Consider the following 22,561-nt stretch of genomic DNA (forward strand, 5'->3'; position numbering starts at 1 on the left):
AGAGGAGGAGCTGAATACCACAACACAGAAATTCAAGGAGGAGGTTCTGAAAGGCCTCTGTCAGAGCTTCTCAGCTGTCTGGTTGTGACACTCTGTCAGAGCTTCTCAGCTGTCTGGTTGTGACAGTACCCCTCCCTCTACGAGTGGACTCCGGACACTCAGAACCCACCTTCTCAGGATGGGACCTATGGAAAGCCCTGATGAGACGAGAGGCCTTAATGTCCGTCACTGGGACCCACATCCTCTCCTCAGGACCATACCCCTCCCACTGAACAAGGTACTGAAGAGAACCGCGGACAAGACGAGAATCCACAATCCTAGATACCTGAAATTCAAGATTCCCATCAACCATAATCGGAGGAGGAGGCAAAGGCGAGGGTACAATGGGTTGAACATAAGGTTTCAATAAGGACTTATGAAAAACATTATGGATCTTCCAAGTCTGAGGAAGATCAAGACGGTAGGCAACAGGATTGATGACAGACAGGATTTTGTAAGGCCCAATAAACCTAGGACCCAACTTCCAGGAGGGAACCTTCAATTTGATATTCTTGGTAGACAACCACACCAGATCACCAACATTCAGGTCCGGACCAAGCACACGTCTCTTATCAGCCACACGCTTATATCTCTCACTCATGCTCTTTAGATTATCTTGAATCTTTTGCCAAATAGATGACAAAGACGAGGAGAATCTGTCCTCATCAGGTAAACCAGAAGACCCCTCTCCCGAGAAAGTCCCAAACTGTGGATGAAACCCATATGCACCAAAAAATGGTGACTTATCAGAGGACTCCTGACGACGGTTATTTAAAGCAAACTCAGCAAGGGACAAAAAAGAACACCAATCCTCCTGATTCTCCGCCACAAAACAGCGCAGATATGTCTCCAGATTCTGATTGACGCGCTCTGTCTGGCCATTCGACTGCGGGTGGAAAGCAGAAGAGAATGACAACCGAACCCCCAAGCGAGAACAGAAAGCCTTCCAGAATCTGGAAACAAACTGCGTGCCCCTATCAGAGACTATGTCTGAAGGAATACCGTGCAATTTGACAATGTGATCAATAAATGCCTGCGCCAGCGTCTTAGCATTGGGCAAACCAGGAAAAGGGATGAAATGCACCATTTTGCTAAAACGGTCCACCACCACCAGAATCACAGTCTTCCCCGAGGAACGAGGCAGGTCCGTGATAAAGTCCATGGACAGATGTGTCCAAGGACGGGAAGGAATGGGTAAGGGAAGGAGAGGACCTGATGGCCGTGAATGAGGGACTTTGGCACGAGCGCAAGTCTCGCAGGCTGCCACAAAACCCTCAACCGACTTACGAAGCGCAGGCCACCAGAATCTCCGAGCGATGAGATCCAGTGTGGCTCTTACCCCCGGGTGCCCAGCAAGGACCGTATCGTGGTGTTCTTTAAAAATCTTGTGTCTTAAAGCGAGAGGCACAAACAACCTCCCAGGAGGACAAAGATCAGGAGCCTCTGACTGGGCTGCCTGCACCTCTGCCTCCAATTCAGGAAAAAGAGCAGAGACCACCACACCTTCAGCCAAAATGGGAACAGGGTCTTCAAAATTCCCGGCTCCCGGAAAACAACGTGACAGGGCATCTGCCTTCACATTCTTAACTCCAGGGCGGAACGTGACAACAAAATTAAACCTAGAAAAGAACAACGACCATCTGGCCTGTCTCGGGTTCAGACGCTTGGCTGACTCCAAGTAGGCCAGATTTTTATGGTCAGTAAATACGGTAATAGGGTGTCTGGCTCCCTCTAGCCAATGGCGCCATTCCTCAAAAGCCAACTTGATGGCCAACAATTCCCTATCTCCCACATCGTAATTTCTCTCTGCGGAGGAGAGTTTTCTTGAGAAAAAGGCACACGGTCGCCAATTGGCAGGAGAGGAACCCTGAGACAAGACCGCCCCCACACCCACCTCAGAAGCATCAACCTCAACTATGAAGGGTAAAGAAACATCAGGTTGCACCAAGATGGGAGCGGAAGCAAAACTCTCCTTGATATCAGAAAAAGCCTTACGCGCCTCTACTGACCAAGAAAAAAAATCTACCCCCTTTCTGGTCATATCAGTGAGTGGTTTAACAACAGAGGAATAATTCAAAATGAACTTCCTGTAATAATTGGCAAAGCCCAAAAACCGCATCAGCGCCTTTTGATTCTCAGGAAGCTCCCACTCAAGCACAGCGCGGACCTTCTCGGGGTCCATGCGAAAACCAGAAGCGGAGAGAAGAAACCCCAGAAATTGAATTTCTGGAACCGCAAACACACATTTTTCCAGTTTCGCATATAATTTATTCTCCCGCAGGATGAGCAAGACCTGACGTAAATGTTCCTTATGAGTTTTGAAATCGGGAGAAAAAATCAAAATGTCATCCAGATACACCAATACAAATTTTCCCATCAAATGATAAAAAATGCTGTTCACGAAATGCTGGAAAACGGCTGGGGCATTCATCAAACCAAAAGGCATAACCAAATTCTCAAAATGGCCCTCAGGGGTATTGAAGGCCGTCTTCCATTCGTCCCCTTCTCTGACCCTGACCAGGTTGTATGCCCCTCTTAGATCTAACTTGGAAAAGACTTTAGCCCCAACAACCTGGTTAAACAGGTCCGGGATCAGAAGAAGCGGATAAGGGTCACGAATTGTGATACTGTTCAGCTCCCTGAAATCCAGACAAGGTCTTAAAGAACCATCTTTTTTCTTAACAAAGAAAAAACCAGCGGCAACAGGTGACTTCGAGGGTCGTATGTGTCCCTTTCTCAGACTCTCAGAGATATAAGCACGCATAGCGATCCTCTCAGGTTGGGAAAGATTGTATAAACGAGATTTAGGCAGCTTGGCGCCTGGGATGAGATTAATAGGGCAATCGTACTCCCTGTGCGGGGGCAAATCCTGAACTCCACTCTCAGAGAAGACATCCGAAAATTCAGAGAGAAAAGATGGTACAGTCTTAGTAGCAACCTCAGAAACAGATGTCGTGAGGCAATTCTCTCTGCAAAAGTCACTCCAACCATTTATTTGCCTCGCTTGCCAATCAATGGTGGGGTTATGCTTAGTGAGCCAGGGTAGCCCCAACACCAGAGGGGTGGGCAAACCGCTAAGGACGAAACATGACACATCCTCAACATGAGCATCACTCACAATTAAACGGATATTGTGAACTATGCCCTTTAATGATTTCTGAGAAAGTGGAGCGGAATTGATAGCAAAAACAGGAATATCCTTTCTCAAAGCGCACACCTGGAAACCATGAGTTATCGCAAAGTGATTATCAATGAGATTGACCGCTGCTCCACTATCCACAAAAATCTCACAAAAAAATGTTCTTGCTCTCTAGCGCCACCCTAGCCGGCAGGACAAAACGGGAACTACAAGCAAACGGAAAACCTTCAATCTCTGCCTCAACCCTGCCAATAGTAACAGACGGAACATCCTTCAAAGATTTTTTCCTGTTTGTTTCTTTATTACTCCCAGAAAACTGCCTGAATCTCCTAGAGGGACAAATATTTGCCAAATGATTAATACCTCCACAACAAAAGCAAACCTTCCCATGCGAGCTGAATCTTCTATTGTCAGAAGCAATCAACCCCAGCTGCATGGGCTCCTGCTCAGAAGGGGCTGACAGCGACTGAGACCCCTGCGCACAGAATGGGACCGCTGCACAGTCCTGGGACCGAGTATGACAGGAAGGAGTGATCTCTCCTCTCTCTCTAAGAGGCCTGTCAATACGAACGGCCTGAGACATGGCAGAGTCCAAGGAGGTAGGTCTCTCATGAAAGGCAAATGCATCTTTCAATCCCTCTGAAAGACCATGGCAAAATTGACTTCGGAGTGCAGCATCATTCCAACCAGTATCAGCTGCCCATCTCCGAAATTCTGAGCAGTATATTTCTGCGGATTGTTTACCCTGGCATAATAGACGTAGTCTAGACTCAGCCAGAGCAATACGATCCGGATCATCATATATCTGACCCAGGGCTAAAAAGAATTCATCCACTGAACGGAGGGGCCGTGACCCCTCCGGCAGCGAAAAGGCCCAGGACTGAGCATTACCCCTGAGCAGCGATATAATGATCCCCACCCTCCGTTCCTCATCACCAGAGGAGTGGGGAAGAAGGCGAAAATAGAGTTTGCAAGCCTCTCTAAAACGCACAAAATTCTCACTACCCCCGGAGAACGTATCCGGGAGCGAGATCTTAGGCTCAGAACAAGCTCCATGAACGCAAGCTGAACCGGTCACTTGAAGCTGAGAAAAAGTCTTACGGAGGTCAGCTACCTCCAATGAAAGACCCTGAAGGCGTTAAGCCAAAAGTGAAACCGGATCCATGCTTGAGACGGTTATGGCGGCTTATAATGTCACGGACGGTGTACAGGAAACAAGGCAAAGCAACATGTATAAACGACTCGCTGGATCCAAAAACTAAGGAACCAAGGGAGACCCCTGCAGAAGACCTGGCACTTTCCCTGGCTGCTCAGCCTATGCAAAGATCCGAATGGTGGAGGTTTGCATATCCACGAACCTTGACTATAAAGCCCTGAGCACCCTACAATAGTGAGGGGACACGACCACCGGCTCCCTACACAAGACACGGAGGGAGTCAGGGTCACCTGGGATCCAGCAAACAGAAAATAACAGATGAAGGTACAACACTTAGCTTTGAAGCAAACAGGAGAACAAAGTCAGCATGCACACACACTCCAGGAAGTAGTATAAGCCGCCCAGAAAAGCATTCTGGGGAGGCATTTAAAGGGAAGCAATTAACACATGACAGCTGAGAGAGGCTGACGAGAGGAGGAGCTGAATACCACAACACAGAAACTCAAGGAGGAGGTTCTGAAAGGCCTCTGTCAGAGCTTCTCAGCTGTCTGGTTGTGACACAGATGTATATACAGTCACCACTAGAGGGAGCTCCTCACATACAGATGTATATACAGTCACCACTAGAGGGAGCTCCACACATACAGATGTATATACAGACACCACTAGAGGGAGCTCCTCACATACAGATGTGTATATATACAGTCACCACTAGGGGGAGCTCCTCACATACAGATGTATATACAGTCACCACTAGAGGGAGCTCCTCACATACAGATGTATACACAGTCACCACTAGGGGGAGCTCCTCACATACAGATGTATATACAGTCATCACTAGAGGGAGCTCCTCATACAGATGTATATACAGCCACCACTAGGGAGAGCTCCTCACATACAGATGTATATACAGCCACAACTAGGGGGAGCTCCTCACATACAGATGTATATACAGCCACCACTAGGGAGAGCTCCTCACATACAGATGTATATACAGTCACCACTAGGGGGAGCTCCTCACATACAGGTGTATATACAGTCACCACTAGGGGGAGCTCCTCACATACAGGTGTATATACAGCCACCACTAGGGGGAGCTCCTCACATACAGATGTTTATACAGCCACCACTAGAGGGAGCTCCTCACATACAGATGTATATACAGTCGCCACTAGGGGGAGCTCCTCACATACAGATGTATATACAGCCACCACTAGGGGGAGCTCCTCACATACAGATGTATATACAGCCACCACTAGGGGGAGCTCCTCACATACAGATGTATATACAGTCACCACTAGGGGCAGCTCCTCACATACAGATGTATATACAGCCACCACTAGGGGGAGCTCCTCACATACAGATGTATATACAGCCACCACTAGGGGGAGCTCCTCACATACAGATGTATATACAGCCACCACTAGGGGGAGCTCCTCACATACAGATGTATATACAGCCACCACTAGGGGGAGCTCCTCACATACAGATGTATATACAGTCACCACTAGGGGGAGCTCCTCACATACAGATGTATATACAGCCACCACTAGGGGGAGCTCCTCACATACAGCTGTATATACAGCCACCACTAGGGGGAGCTCCTCACATACAGATGTATATACAGTCACCACTAGGGGGAGCTCCTCACATACAGCTGTATATACAGTCACCACTAGGGGGAGCTCCTCACATACAGATGTATATACAGTCACCACTAGGGGGAAGCTCCTCACATACAGATGTATATACAGTCACCACTAGGGGGAAGCTCCTCACATACAGATGTATATACAGCCACCACTAGGGGGAGCTCCTCACATACAGATGTATATACAGTCCCCACTAGGGGGAGCTCCTCACATACAGATGTATATACAGTCACCACTAGGGGGAGCTCCTCACATACAGATGTGTATATATACAGTCACCACTAGGGGGAGCTCCTCACATACAGATGTGTATACAGTCACCACTAGGAAGAGCTCCTCACATACAGATGTATATACAGTCACCACTAGGGGGAGCTCCTCACATACAGATGTATATACAGTCACCACTAGGGGGAGCTCCTCACATACAGATGTATATACAGCCACCACTAGGGGAGCTCCTCACATACAGATGTGTATATACAGTCACCACTAGGGGGAGCTCCTCACATACAGATGTGTATATACAGTCACCACTAGGGGGAGCTCCTCACATACAGATGTGTATATACAGTCACCACTAGGGGGAGCTCCTCACATACAGATGTGTATATACAGTCACCACTAGGGGGAGCTCCTCACATACAGATGTGTATATACAGTCACCACTAGGGGGAGCTCCTCACATACAGATGTATATACAGTCACCACTAGGGGGAGCTCCTCACATACAGATGTATATACAGCCACCACTAGGGGGAGCTCCTCACATACAGCTGTATATACAGCCACCACTAGGGGGAGCTCCTCACATACAGATGTATATACAGTCACCACTAGGGGGAGCTCCTCACATACAGCTGTATATACAGTCACCACTAGGGGGAGCTCCTCACATACAGATGTATATACAGTCACCACTAGGGGGAAGCTCCTCACATACAGATGTATATACAGTCACCACTAGGGGGAAGCTCCTCACATACAGATGTATATACAGCCACCACTAGGGGGAGCTCCTCACATACAGATGTATATACAGTCCCCACTAGGGGGAGCTCCTCACATACAGATGTATATACAGTCACCACTAGGGGGAGCTCCTCACATACAGATGTGTATATATACAGTCACCACTAGGGGGAGCTCCTCACATACAGATGTGTATACAGTCACCACTAGGAAGAGCTCCTCACATACAGATGTATATACAGTCACCACTAGGGGGAGCTCCTCACATACAGATGTATATACAGTCACCACTAGGGGGAGCTCCTCACATACAGATGTATATACAGCCACCACTAGGGGAGCTCCTCACATACAGATGTGTATATACAGTCACCACTAGGGGGAGCTCCTCACATACAGATGTGTATATACAGTCACCACTAGGGGGAGCTCCTCACATACAGATGTGTATATACAGTCACCACTAGGGGGAGCTCCTCACATACAGATGTGTATATACAGTCACCACTAGGGGGAGCTCCTCACATACAGATGTGTATATACAGTCACCACTAGGGGGAGCTCCTCACATACAGATGTGTATATACAGTCACCACTAGGGGGAGCTCCTCACATACAGATGTGTATATACAGTCACCACTAGGGGGAGCTCCTCACATACAGATGTGTATATACAGTCACCACTAGGGGGAGCTCCTCACATACAGATGTGTATATACAGTCACCACTAGGGGGAGCTCCTCACATACAGATGTATATACAGTCACCACTAGGGGGAGCTCCTCACATACAGATGTATATACAGTCACCACTAGGGGGAGCTCCTCACATACAGATGTATATACAGTCACCACTAGGGGGAGCTCCTCACATACAGATGTATATACAGTCACCACTAGGGGGAGCTCCTCACATACAGATGTATATACAGTCACCACTAGGGGGAGCTCCTCACATACAGATGTATATACAGTCACCACTAGGGGAGCTCCTCACATACAGATGTATATACAGTCACCACTAGGGGGAGCTCCTCACATACAGATGTGTATATATACAGTCACCACTAGGTGGAGCTCCTCACATACAGATGTATATACAGTCACCACTAGGGGGAGCTCCTCACATACAGATGTATATACAGCCACCAAATCTGTATGTGAGCCTATATTACCTTCTTTAGCACAGTGATGTGCAGTGGCTGGGTTTGGGGTGGCCCCAACGCTATTCTGGGTCCCCCGGACACCGTCGAGGTGTCGCCACGTGTTGCTGCTCTCTGGAAGGGATGGTAAGGCATGGTGCACCCTAATGGGAAATAATTCCAGAGAATCAGGGTCTGCAGTAACCAGGGTGTATTACTGGAGAAATTCAGGTGCAAAATAATCCAGGCGAGGCATATGGCCGGCTTCTCCAACCTCCTCTCTGAGACGAGGCATAGGGCCGGCTTCTCCAACCTCCTCCCTGACACGAGGCATAGGGCCGGCTTTTCCATCCTCCTCCCTGACACGAGGCATAGGGCCGGCTTTTCCATCCTCCTCCCTGACACGAGGCATAGGGCCGGCTTTTCCATCCTCCTCCCTGACACGAGGCATAGGGCCGGCTTCTCCATCCTCCTCCCTGACACGAGGCATAGGGCCGGCTTTTCCATCCTCCTCCCTGACACGAGGCATAGGGCCGGCTTTTCCAGCCTCCTCCCTGACACGAGGCATAGGGCCGGCTTCTCCAGCCTCCTCCCTGACACGAGGCATAGGGCCGGCTTCTCCAGCCTCCTCCCTGACACGAGGCATAGGGCCGGCTTCTCCAGCCTCCTCCCTGACACGAGGCATAGGGCCGGCTTTTCCATCCTCCTCCCTGACACGAGGCATAGGGCCGGCTTTTCCATCCTCCTCCCTGACACGAGGCATAGGGCCGGCTTTTCCAGCCTCCTCCCTGACACGAGGCATAGGGCCGGCTTCTCCAGCCTCCTCCCTGACACGAGGCATAGGGCCGGCTTCTCCAGCCTCCTCCCTGACACGAGGCATAGGGCCGGCTTCTCCAGCCTCCTCCCTGACACGAGGCATAGGGCCGGCTTCTCCAGCCTCCTCCCTGACACGAGGCATAGGGCCGGCTTCTCCAGCCTCCTCCCTGACACGAGGCATAGGGCCGGCTTCTCCAGCCTCCTCCCTGACACGAGGCATAGGGCCGGCTTCTCCAGCCTCCTCCCTGACACGAGGCATAGGGCCGGCTTCTCCAGCCTCCTCCCTGACACGAGGCATAGGGCCGGCTTCTCCAGCCTCCTCCCTGACACGAGGCATAGGGCCGGCTTCTCCAGCCTCCTCCCTGACACGAGGCATAGGGCCGGCTTCTCCAGCCTCCTCCCTGACACGAGGCATAGGGCCGGCTTCTCCAGCCTCCTCCCTGACACGAGGCATAGGGCCGGCTTCTCCAGCCTCCTCCCTGACAGAAGAAGGGTTTGATGCGGAGGAAAGGCCAGAGATAGTTGTGTGTGTGTCTCTCTGTCTCTCTCTCTGTCTCTCTTTCTCTCTCTCTGTCTCTCTCTGTCTCTCTCTGTGTGTCTCTCTCTCTCTGTGTCTCTCTCTGTCTCTCTCTCTGTGTCTCTCTCTGTCTCTCTCTCTGTGTCTCTCTCTGTCTCTCTATCTCTCTGTCTCTCTCTCTCTGTGTCTCTCTGTCTCTCTCTCTCTGTCTCTCTCTGTCACAAGGTCCGTCTGTCTGTTTTTGGTGGTAAACAACAATTTTTCCTCCAAAACATGCTCTTCTTTAATCCCATAAGGACCCGCTCCGTACACGTATGCCCAATCAGCGGCAGGGACTGGCAGTCACTGATAGCCGGACCCCTGCTATATGCGCTGGCATCGGTGAAAACACTGATGTCGGTGCATTAACTTTCGCACTGCCGTGGTCAGCACTGACCGTGGCTCGTGCGAAGTGGCCATTGGGTCCCCGCCTTTCTTAGGCATCATGGCTGCCGCCTGTGAGATCCTGTGAGATCCAGCCCCCTGTATTACACCTACAGCCAATGCATCCCAATACAGAAGTACTGTAATGCATTGAAAAAGGGATCAGATCCCCAGATCAGATATCAAGTTTAAAAAGAAAAAAAAGTTTAAAGTAATAAAAAGTGTCCTTTTCCCAAAATAAAGTAATTTTTTTTTTAAATAGGGGAAAAAAAGAAAAGTAGACATATTCGGTATTGCCTCGTCCGTATCTAACGGCTCTATAAAAATATCACATGACCTAACCCCTCAGGTGAACACCATAAAAATAACAAAAAACTGCTAAAAAAACCCATTCTTTTTGTCACCTTACATCACTAAAAGTGCAACACAAAAAGGCGTATGGTACTATTTTGGGGGACAATCTAAGTGTCACCTCATCCCGCAAAAAATGAGCCCCTGCCTAAGACAATCTCCCCAATCTCAGACTGTGGAGATGCTAAAACATGATTGATTTATTTATTTGTGTTTCAAAAATGTTTTTATTGTGTTAAATGTAAAAATAAAAAATAAAATGCATACATATTAGGTATCGCCGCGTCCGTAACAATCTGCTCTATAAAAATATCATATGACCTAACCTTTGGTCAGCGGGGTGTGGATGTGTGAGCGATCGGTCAGCGGCGTGTGGATGTGTGAGCGATCGGTCAGCGGCGTGTGGATGTGTGAGCGATCGGTCAGCGGCGTGTGGATGTGTGAGCGATCGGTCAGCGGCGTGTGGATGTGTGAGCGATCGGTCAGCGGCGTGTGGATGTGTGAGCGATCGGTCAGCGGCGTGTGGATGTGTGAGCGATCGGTCAGCGGCGTGTGGATGTGTGAGCGATCGGTCAGCGGCGTGTGGATGTGTGAGCGATCGGTCAGCGGCGTGTGGATGTGTGAGCGATCGGTCAGCGGCGTGTGGATGTGTGAGCGATCGGTCAGCGGCGTGTGGATGTGCGAGCGATCGGTCAGCGGCGTGTGGATGTGCGACCGATCGGTCAGCGGCGTGTGGATGTGCGACCGATCGCTACGAGGCGTGTGGATGTGCGACCGATCGCTACGAGGCGTGTGGATGTGTGAGCGATCGGTCAGCGGCGTGTGGATGTGTGAGCGATCGGTCAGCGGCGTGTGGATGTGTGAGCGATCGGTCAGCGGCGTGTGGATGTGCGATCGATCGGTCAGCGGCGTCTGGATGTGCGACCGATCGCTACGAGGCGTGTGGATGTGCGACCGATCGCTACGAGGCGTGAGGATGTGTGACCGACCGCTACGAGGCGTGCGGATGGGCGAGCGACGGCTACGAGGCGTGCGGATGGGCGAGCGATCGCTACGAGGCGTGCGGATGGGCGAGCGATCGCTACGAGGCGGGCGGATGTGCGAGCGATCGCTACGAGGCGGGCGGATGTGCGGGTATGTCCTCTTCTCCGCAGTCTAGTATTTTTGTACTCTATCAGGTGAGGTGAATCGGAACTGTACAGAGGTCGGCTGGTCGGCGACCTTCCCCCCGGTGGACGTGGCCTGCGCGTACAACATCAACGACACGGAGTATGAGAATATGGTAAGTGTCGGTGCTGCCCTTCATCCCCACAGTCTGGCCGCCCCGGAGAAGGTCGCGGGTCAGAATCTCCGGCCAAACTGGGAGCTGGGTGAATAGAAAGCCACTCCCAATGTGTGACTGCCCCCTGGTGCTCAAACTACCTCATAACTGCACCTGTAATATACTGAATCACTGCACCCCCTGTATACTGCACCTGTAATATACTGAATCACTGCACCCCCTGAATACTACACCTGTAATATACTGAATCACTGCACCCCCTGTATACTACACCTGTAATATACCGAATCACTGCACCCCCTGTATACTACACCTGTAATATACCGAATCACTGCACCCCCTGTATACTGCACCTGTAATATACTGAATCACTGCACCCCCTGTATACTGCACCTGTAATATACTGAATCACTGCACCCCCTGTATACTGCACCTGTAATATACCGAATCACTGCACCCCCTGTATACTACACCTGTAATATACCGAATCACTGCACCCCCTGTATACTGCACCTGTAATATACTGAATCACTGCACCCCCTGTATACTGCACCTGTAATATACTGAATCACTGCACCCCCTGTATACTGCACCTGTAATATACCGAATCACTGCACCCCTGTATACTACACCTGTAATATACCGAATCACTGCACCCCCTGTATACTGCACCTGTAATATACCGAATCACTGCACCCCCTGTATACTGCACCTGTAATATACTGAATCACTGCACCCCCTGTATACTGCACCTGTAATATACTGAATCACTACACCCCCTGTATACTACACCTGTAATATACCGAATCACTGCACCCCCTGTATACTGCACCTGTAATATACTGAATCACTACACCCCCTGTATACTACACCTGTAATATACCGAATCACTGCACCCCCTGTATACTGCACCTGTAATATACCGAATCACTGCACCCCCTGTATACTGCACCTGTAATATACTGAATCACTGCACCCCCTGTATACTGCACCTGTAATATACCGAATCACTGCACCCCCTGTATACTACACCTGTAATATACCACATAACTACACCCCCTGTATACTACACCTGTAATATACTGAATCACTACACCCCTATATTCTACACCTGTAATATACCGAATCACTACACCCCCTGTATACTACACCTGTAATATACTGAATCACTACACCCCCTGTATACTACACCTGTAATATACCGAATCACTGCACCCCCTGTATACTACACCTGTAATATACTGAATCACTACACCCCCTGTATACTACACCTGTAATATACTCCATCACTGCACCCCCTGTATACTGCACCTGTAATATACCACATCACTGCACCCCCTGTATACTACACCTGTAATATACCACATCACTGCACCCCCTGTATACTGCACCTGTAATATACGGAATCACTGCACCCCCTGTATACTGCACCTGTAATATACCACATCACTGCACCCCCTGTATACTGCACCTGTAATATACCGAATCACTGCACCTCTATATACTGCACCTGTAATATACCACATCCCTACACCTCTATATACTGCACCTGTAATATACCGAATCACTGCACCCCCTGTATACTACACCTGTAATATACCGAATCACTGCACCCCCTGTATACTGCACCTGTAATATACCACATCACTGCACCCCCTGTATACTGCACCTGTAATATACCACATCACTGCACCCCCTGTATACTGCACCTGTAATATACCACATCACTGCACCCCCTGTATACTGCACCTGTAATATACCACATCACTGCACCCCCTGTATACTACACCTGTAATATACCACATCACTGCACCCCCTGTATACTGCACCTGTAATATACTCCATCACTGCACCCCCTGTATACTGCACCTGTAATATACCGAATCACTGCACCCCCTGTATACTGCACCTGTAATATACTGAATCACTGCACCCCCTGTATACTGCACCTGTAATATACTGAATCACTGCACCCCCTGTATACTGTACCTGTAATATACCACATCACTGCACCCCCTGTATACTACACCTGTAATATACTGAATCACTACACCCCCTGTATACTGCACCTCTAATATACGGAATCACTGCACCCCCTGTATACTGCACCTGTAATATACGGAATCACTGCACCCCCTGTATACTACACCTGTAATATACCACATCACTGCACCCCCTGTATACTACACCTGTAATATACCACATCACTGCACCCCCTGTATACTACACCTGTAATATACCACATCACTGCACCCCCTGTATACTGCACCTGTAATATACCACATCACTGCACCCCCTGTATACTACACCTGTAATATACCACATCACTGCACCCCCTGTATACTGCACCTGTAATATACGGAATCACTGCACCCCCTGTATACTGCACCTGTAATATACGGAATCACTGCACCCCCTGTATACTGCACCTGTAATATACGGAATCACTGCACCCCCTGTATACTGCACCTGTAATATACCACATCACTGCACCCCCTGTATACTGCACCTGTAATATACCACATCACTGCACCCCCTGTATACTGCACCTGTAATATACCACATCACTGCACCCCCTGTATACTGCACCTGTAATATACCACATCACTGCACCCCCTGTATACTGCACCTGTAATATACCACATCACTGCACCCCCTGTATACTGCACCTGTAATATACCACATCACTACACCCCCTGTATACTGCACCTGTAATATACCACATCACTGCACCCCCTGTATACTACACCTGTAATATACCACATCACTGCACCCCCTGTATACTGCACCTGTAATATACGGAATCACTGCACCCCCTGTATACTGCACCTGTAATATACGGAATCACTGCACCCCCTGTATACTGCACCTGTAATATACCACATCACTGCACCCCCTGTATACTGCACCTGTAATATACCACATCACTGCACCCCCTGTATACTGCACCTGTAATATACCACATCACTGCACCCCCTGTATACTGCACCTGTAATATACCACATCACTGCACCCCCTGTATACTGCACCTGTAATATACCACATCACTGCACCCCCTGTATACTGCACCTGTAATATACCACATCACTACACCCCCTGTATACTGCACCTGTAATATACTGAATCACTGCACCCCCTGTATACTGCACCTGTAATATACTGAATCACTGCACCCCCTGTATACTGCACCTGTAATATACTGAATCACTGCACCCCCTGTATACTGCACCTGTAATATACTGAATCACTGCACCCCCTGTATACTACACCTGTAATATACTGAATCACTACACCCCCTGTATACTGCACCTCTAATATACGGAATCACTGCACCCCCTGTATACTGCACCTGTAATATACGGAATCACTGCACCCCCTGTATACTGCACCTGTAATATACCGAATCACTGCACCCCCTGTATACTGCACCTGTAATATACCACATCACTACACCCCCTGTATACTACACCTGTAATATACTGAATCACTGCACCCCCTGTATACTGCACCTGTAATATACGGAATCACTGCACCCCCTGTATACTGCACCTGTAATATACGGAATCACTGCACCCCCTGTATACTGCACCTGTAATATACCACATCACTACACCCCCTGTATACTACACCTGTAATATACCACATCACTGCACCCCCTGTATACTGCACCTGTAATGTACCACATCACTACACCCCCTGTATACTGCACCTGTAATATACCACATCACTACACCCCCTGTATACTACACCTGTAATATACTGAATCACTGCACCCCCTGTATACTGCACCTGTAATATACCGAATCACTACACCCCCTGTATACTACACCTGTAATATACCGAATCACTAACACCCCCTGTATACTGCACCTGTAATATACCACATCACTGCACCCCCTGTATACTGCACCTGTAATATACCGAATCACTGCACCCCCTGTATACTGCACCTGTAATATACCACATCACTGCACCCCCTGTATACTGCACCTGTAATATACTGAATCACTAACACCCCCTGTATACTGCACCTGTAATATACCACATCACTACACCCCCTGTATACTGCACCTGTAATATACCACATCACTGCACCCCCTGTATACTGCACCTGTAATATACTCCATCACTGCACCCCCTGTATACTACACCTGTAATATACTCCATCACTGCACCCCTATATTCTACACCTGTAATATACTCCATCACTGCACCCCTATATTCTACACCTGTAATATGCCGAATCACTGCACCCCCTGTATACTGCACCTGTAATGTATCACTACAATCCCTGTATACTGCAGAGCTGCGCTCTTCTTGTGTTACAGCAGGAGTATTACATGCACCTGAAGACCCTGTACACTGTGGGATATGGGACGTCGCTCGGCGCTCTGCTCCTCGCCCTCCTCCTCCTCCTGTCATTCAGGTGAGCAGCGCTTTAAATTGTGAGCTCCTGGTGATGGAGATGATGGGAGTGATACATGTCTGATGTGTGCAAGGGGTACGTCTATAAAGCCTTGTTGGTCATAGCGCAGTATATTGATCACGGACAGTACATAGCGGTATATAGCAGTATGTTGGTCATGGAGCCGTGTATAGCGATATGTTGGTCATTGAATTGATCAGTGTATAGCGGTATATGGCAGTATATTGGTCACGGAGCGGTGTATGGCGGTATATAGCAGTATATTGGTCATGGAGCAGTGTATTGCGGTATATGGCAGTATATTGGTCATGGAGCAGTGTATTGCGGTATATGGCAGTATATTGGTCATGGAGCAGTGTATTGCGGTATATGGCAGTATATTGGTCATGGAGCAGTGTATTGCGGTATATGGCGGCATGTTGGTCATGGAGCAGGGTATAGTGGTATATGGCAGTATATTGGTCATGGAGCAGGGTATAGCGGTAAATAGCTGTATGTTGGTTATAGAGCAGTGTATGGCGGTATATAGCAGTATATTGGTCATGGAGCAGTGTATAGCGGTATATAGCAGTATGTTGGTCATGGAGCAGTGTATAGCGGTATATGGCAGTATGTTGGTCATGGAGCAGTGTATGGCGGTATATTGGTCATGGAGCAGGGTATAGTGGTATATGGCAGTATATTGGTCATGGAGCAGTGTATGGTGGTATATAGCAGTATATTGGTCACGAAGCAGTGTATAACGGTATATGGCAGTATGTTGGTCATGGAGCAGTGTATGGCGGTATATTGGTCATGGAGCAGTGTATGGTGGTATATGGCAGTATATTAGTCATGGAGCAGGGTATAGTGGTATATGGCAGTATATTAGTCATGGAGCAGGGTATAGTGGTATATGGCAGTATATTGGTCACGGAGCAGTTTATGGCGGTATATAGCAGTATATTGGTCACGGAGCAGTGTATGGCGGTATATAGCAGTATATTGGTCACGGAGCAGTGTATGGCGGTATATAGCAGTATATTGGTCACGGAGCAGTGTATGCCGGTATATAGCAGTATATTGGTCACGGAGCAGTGTATGGCGGTATATAGCATTATATGGTCACGGAGCAGTGTATGGCGGTATATAGCAGTATATTGGTCACGGAGCAGTGTATGGCGGTATATAGCAGTATATTGGTCACGGAGCAGTGTATGGCGGTATATAGCAGTATATTGGTCACGGAGCAGTGTATGGCGGTATATAGCAGTATATTGGTCACGGAGCAGTGTATGGCGGTATATAGCAGTATATTGGTCACGGAGCAGTGTATGGCGGTATATAGCAGTATATTGGTCACGGAGCAGTGTATGGCGGTATATAGCAGTATATTGGTCACGGAGCAGTGTATGGCGGTATATAGCAGTATATTGGTCACGGAGCAGTGTATGGCGGTATATAGCAGTATATTGGTCACGGAGCAGTGTATGGCGGTATATAGCAGTATATTGGTCACGGAGCAGTGTATGGCGGTATATAGCAGTATATTGGTCACGGAGCAGTGTATGGCGGTATATAGCAGTATATTGGTCACGGAGCAGTGTATGGCGGTATATAGCAGTATATTGGTCACGGAGCAGTGTATGGCGGTATATAGCAGTATATTGGTCACGGAGCAGTGTATGGCGGTATGCAGCATCATTCTTACTTTCCTGTTGCAGGCGGCTGCGCTGTACTCGGAATTACATCCACATGAACCTCTTCTCTTCCTTCATCCTCCGCGCCATGTCCATCTTCATCAAGGACGCCGTGCTGTTTTCTGCCGATGATGTCAAGCACTGCAGCGTCTACCTGGTGAGGGTCCGCGCGCTGTACAGATAGGGGGCGCACACGTAGTGTACACACTGCCAGGCCCGGTGTGGAGTCTGGGGGTTCACTCTGCCCCCCGTTCTCTCCGCAGAAGGACTGTCACTACGTCCTGATCTTCTTCCAGTACTGCATCATGGCCAATTACAGCTGGCTGCTGGTGGAGGGGCTCTACCTGCACACGCTGCTCGTCGTCTCCTTCTTCTCCGAGTGGAAGTATTTCTGCTGGTACATCGCCCTCGGGTGGGGTGAGTGCGGGGGCGGCGGGCGAGGGCCGAGCCCCGGAACCCCGACTGATCCTGCTCCGTGTATTACAGGCTCCCCCCTGGTCTTCATCATCGCCTGGTCCGTGTGCCGACAGCTGTACGAGAACACGGGGTGAGAAGAGCCCCCCTTTATATCACCTGTGACCCCCCAGAGATCCCGACAGATCAGAAGCGGCAGTGTTGTCTCAGTGGTGCAGCCTCGGCAGTCGCTGCTCTGATTTCAGCTTCTTCTCTTTCAGCTGCTGGAACATTAACTCCGACCCCAGCGTCTGGTGGATCATCCGGGGCCCCGTCATCCTCTCCATATTTGTAGGTTCCCCGACCCCTCTGTGTGTACGCACCGGGGGGAGGCAGCGCTCTCTCTCTGATGTCTCGCCCCTCTGCGCTCTCTCTCTGATGTCTCGCCCCTCTGCGCTCTCTCTCTGATGTCTCGCCCCTCTGCGCTCTCTCTCTGATGTCTCGCCCCTCTGCGCTCTCTCTCTCTGATGTCTCGCCCCTCTGCGCTCTCTCTCTCTGATGTCTCGCCCCTCTGCGCTCTCTCTCTGATGTCTCGCCCCTCTGCGCTCTCTCTCTCTGATTCGCCCTCTGCGCTCTCTCTCTGATGTCTCGCCCCTCTGCGCTCTCTCTCTCTGATGTCTCGCCCCTCTGCGCTCTCTCTCTCTGATGTCTCGCCCCTCTGCGCTCTCTCTCTGATGTCTCGCCCCTCTGCGCTCTCTCTCTCTCTGATGTCTCGCCCCTCTGCGCTCTCTCTCTCTCTGATGTCTCGCCCCTCTGCGCTCTCTCTCTCTCTGATGTCTCGCCCCTCTGCGCTCCTCTCTCTCTCTGATGTCTCACCCCTCTGCGCTCTCTCTCTCTCTGATGTCTCGCCCCTCTGCGCTCTCTCTCTCTCTCTGATGTCTCGCCCCTCTGCGCTCTCTCTCTGATGTCTCGCCCCTCTGCGCTCTCTCTCTCTGATGTCTCGCCCCTCTGCGCTCTCTCTCTCTCTGATGTCTCGCCCCTCTGCGCTCTCTCTCTCTCTGATGTCTCCCCCCTCTGCGCTCTCCTCTCCTCTCTGATGTCTCGCCCCTCTGCGCTCTCTCTCTCTCTCTGATGTCTCGCCCCTCTGCGCTCTCTCTCTCTCTCTGATGTCTCCCCCTCTGCGCTCTCTCTCTCTCTCTGATGTCTCGCCCCTCTGCGCTCTCTCTCTCTCTGATCCGCCCTCTGCGCTCTCTCTCTGATGTCTCGCCCTCTGCGCTCTCTCTCTCTGATGTCTCGCCCCTCTGCGCTCTCTCTCTCTCTGATGTCTCGCCCCTTCTGCGCTCTCTCTCTCTCTGATGTCTCGCCCCTCTGCGCTCTCTCTCTCTCTGATGTCTCGCCCCTCTGCGCTCATCTCTCTCTTGATGTCTCGCCCCTCTGCGCTCTCTCTCTCTCTGATGTCCTCGCCCCTCTGCGCTCTCTCTCTCTGATGTCTCGCCCCTCTGCTCTCTCTCTCTGATGTCTCGCCCCTCTGCGCTCCTCTCTCTCTGATGTCTCGCCCCTCTGCTCTCTCTCTCTGATGTCTCGCCCCTCTGCGCTCTCTCTCTCTGATGTCTCGCCCCTCTGCGCTCTCTCTCTGATGTTCTCGCCCTCTGCGCTCTCTCTCTGATGTCTCGCCCCTCTGCGCTCTCTCTCTCTGATGTCTCGCCCCTCTGCGCTCTCTCTCCTGATGTCTCGCCCCTCTGCGCTCTCTCTCTCTGATGTCTCGCCCTCTGCGCTCTCTCTCTCTGATGTCTCGCCCCTCTGCCGCTCTCTCTCTCTCTCTGATGTCTCGCCCCTCTGCGCTCTCTCCTCCTCTCTCTGATGTCTCGCCCCTCTGCGCTCTCTCTCTCTCTCTGATGTCTCGCCCCTCTGCGCTCCTCTCTCTCTCTGATGTCTCGCCCCTCTGCGCTCTCTCTCTCTGATGTCTCGCCCCTCTGCGCTCTCTATCTCTGATGTCTCGCCCCTCTGCGCTCTCTCTCTGATGTCTCGCCCCTCTGCGCTCTCTCTCCTGATGTCTCGCCCTCTGCGCTCTCTCTCGCTGATGTCTCGCCCCTCTGCGCTCTCTCTCGCTGATGTCTCGCCCCTCTGCGCTCTCTCCTCGCTGATGTCTCGCCCCTCTGCGCTCTCTCTCTCTCGCTGATGTCTCGCCCCTCTGCGCTCTCTCTCCTCTCTCTGATGTCTCGCCCCTCTGCGCTCTCTCTCTGATGTCTCGCCCCTCTGCTTTCTCTCTCGCTGATGTCTCGCCCCTCTGCGCTCTCTCTCTCTCGCTGATGTCTCGCCCCTCTGCGCTCTCTCTCTGATGTCTCGCCCCTCTGCGCTCTCTCTCGCTGATGTCTCGCCCCTCTGCGCTCTCTCTCGCTGATGTCTCGCCCCTCTGCGCTCTCTCTCGCTGATGTCTCGCCCCTCTGCGCTCTCTCTCGCTGATGTCTCGCCCCTCTGCGCTCTCTCTCCGCTGATGTCTCGCCCCTCTGCGCGCTCTCTCTCTGATGTCTCGCCCCTCTGCGCTCTCTCTCTCTCTCTGATGTCTCGCCCCTCTGCGCTCTCTCTCTCTCTCTGATGTCTCGCCCCTCTGCGCTCCTCTCTCTGATGTCTCGCCCCTCTGCTGCGCTCTCTCTCTCTATGTCTCGCCCCTCTGCGCTCTCTATCTCTCTCTGATGTCTCGCCCCTCTGCGCGCTCTCTCTCTCTGATCTCGCCCCTCTGCGCTCTCTCTCTCTGATGTCTCGCCCCTCTGCGCTCTCTCTCTCTGATGTCTCGCCCCTCTGCGCTCTCTCTCGCTGATGTCTCGCCCCTCTGCGCTCTCTCTCCTGATGTCTCGCCCCTCTGCGCTCTCTCTCTGATGTCTCGCCCCTCTGCGCTCTCTCTCGTGATGTCTCGCCCCTCTGCGCTCTCTCTCGCTGATGTCTCGCCCCTCTGCGCTCTCTCTCTCTGATGTCTCGCCCTCTGCGCTCTCTCTCTCTGATGTCTCGCCCCTCTGCGCTCTCTCTCTGATGTCTCGCCCCTCTGCGCTCTCTCTCTCTCGATGTCTCGCCCTCGCCCCTGCGCTCTCTCTCTCTCTCTGATGTCTCGCCCCTCTGCGCTCTCTCTCTCTGACCTGTCTCGCCCCTACTGCGCTCTCTCTCTCTCGTGATGTCTCGCCCCTCTGCGCTCTCTCTCTCTCTCTGAGGTCTCGCCCCTCTGCGCTCTCTCTCTCTCTCTGATGTCTCGCCCCTCTGCGCTCTCTCTCTCTCTGATGTCTCGCCCCTCTGCGCTCTCTCTCTCTGATGTCTCGCCCCTCTGCGCTCTCTCTCTCTCCTGATGTCTCGCCCCTCTGCGCTCTCTCTCTCTTGATGTCTCGCCCCTCTGCGCTCTCTCTCGCTATGTCTCGCCCCTCTGCGCTCTCTCTCTCTGATGTCTCGCCCCTCTGCGCTCTCTCTCTCTCTTATGTCTCGCCCCTCTGCTCTCTCTCTCGCTGATGTCTCGCCCCTCTGCGCTCTCTCTCGCTGATGTCTCGCCCCTCTGCGCTCCTCTCTCGCTGATGTCTCGCCCCTCTGCGCTCTCTCTCTCTCGCTGATGTCTCGCCCCTCTGCGCTCTCTCTCTGATGTCTCGCCCCTCTGCGCTCTCTCTCTCGCTGATGTCTCGCCCCCCTCTGCGCTCTCTCTCGCTGATGTCTCGCCCCTCTGCGCTCTCTCTCTGATGTCTCGCCCCTCTGCGCTCTCTCTCGCTGATGTCTCGCCCCTCTGCGCTCTCTCTCGCTGATGTCTCGCCCTCTGCGCTCTCTCTCTCTGATGTCTCGCCCCTCTGCGCTCTCTCTCGCTGATGTCTCGCCCCTCTGCGCCTCTCTCTCTCTGATGTCTCGCCCTCTGCGCTCTCTCTCTCTGATGTCTCGCCCTCTGCGCTCTCTTCTCTCTCTGATGTCTCGCCCCTCTGCGCGCTCTCTCGCTGATGTCTCGCCCCTCTGCGCTCTCTCTCGCTGATGTCTCGCCCCTCTGCGCTCTCTATCTCGCTGATGTCTCGCCCCTCTGCGCGCTCTCTCGCTGATGTCTCGCCCCTCTGCGCTCTCTCTCGCTGATGTCTCGCCCCTCTGCGCTCTCTCTCGCTGATGTCTCGCCCCTCTGCGCTCTCTCTCGCTGATGTCTCGCCCCTCTGCGCTCTCTCTCTCTGATGTCTCGCCCCTCTGCGCTCCTCTCTGATGTCTCGCCCCTCTGCGCTCTCTCTCTGATGTCTCGCCCCTCTGCGCTCTCTCTCTCTCTCTCTGATGTCTCGCCCCTCTGCGCTCTCTCTCTCTCTCTGATGTCTCGCCCCTCTGCGCTCTCTCTCTCTGATGTCTCGCCCCTCTGCGCTCTCTCTCTCTCGCTGATGTCTCGCCCCTCTGCGCTCTCTCTCTCTCTCTGATGTCTCGCCCCTCTGCGCTCTCTCTCTCTCTGATGTCTCGCCCCTCTGCGCTCTCTCTCGCTGATGTCTCGCCCCTCTGCGCGCTCTCTCTCTGATGTCTCGCCCCTCTGCGCTCTCTCTCTCTCTGATGTCTCGCCCCTCTGCGCTCTCTCTCGCTGATGTC

The 22,561-nt window shown here is 51.6% G+C and overlaps 1 protein-coding gene across 1 annotated transcript in view; it reads left to right on the plus strand.

Annotated features, from left to right (window-relative positions):
* Positions 1-22,561, plus strand: part of SCTR (secretin receptor) — a 44,928-nt gene that overhangs the window by 17,976 nt on the left and 4,391 nt on the right. The window contains exons 4-9 of the mRNA XM_044274455.1: positions 11,385-11,488; positions 15,820-15,914; positions 17,618-17,750; positions 17,857-18,010; positions 18,080-18,140; positions 18,268-18,337. Coding sequence (XP_044130390.1) covers positions 11,385-11,488; positions 15,820-15,914; positions 17,618-17,750; positions 17,857-18,010; positions 18,080-18,140; positions 18,268-18,337 — 617 coding nt within the window. The remainder of the gene's footprint in view (positions 1-11,384; positions 11,489-15,819; positions 15,915-17,617; positions 17,751-17,856; positions 18,011-18,079; positions 18,141-18,267; positions 18,338-22,561) is intronic.

This window comes from Bufo gargarizans, unplaced genomic scaffold (genome assembly GCF_014858855.1).
Source record: "Bufo gargarizans isolate SCDJY-AF-19 unplaced genomic scaffold, ASM1485885v1 original_scaffold_1771_pilon, whole genome shotgun sequence".
Classification (NCBI taxonomy): domain Eukaryota; kingdom Metazoa; phylum Chordata; class Amphibia; order Anura; family Bufonidae; genus Bufo; species Bufo gargarizans.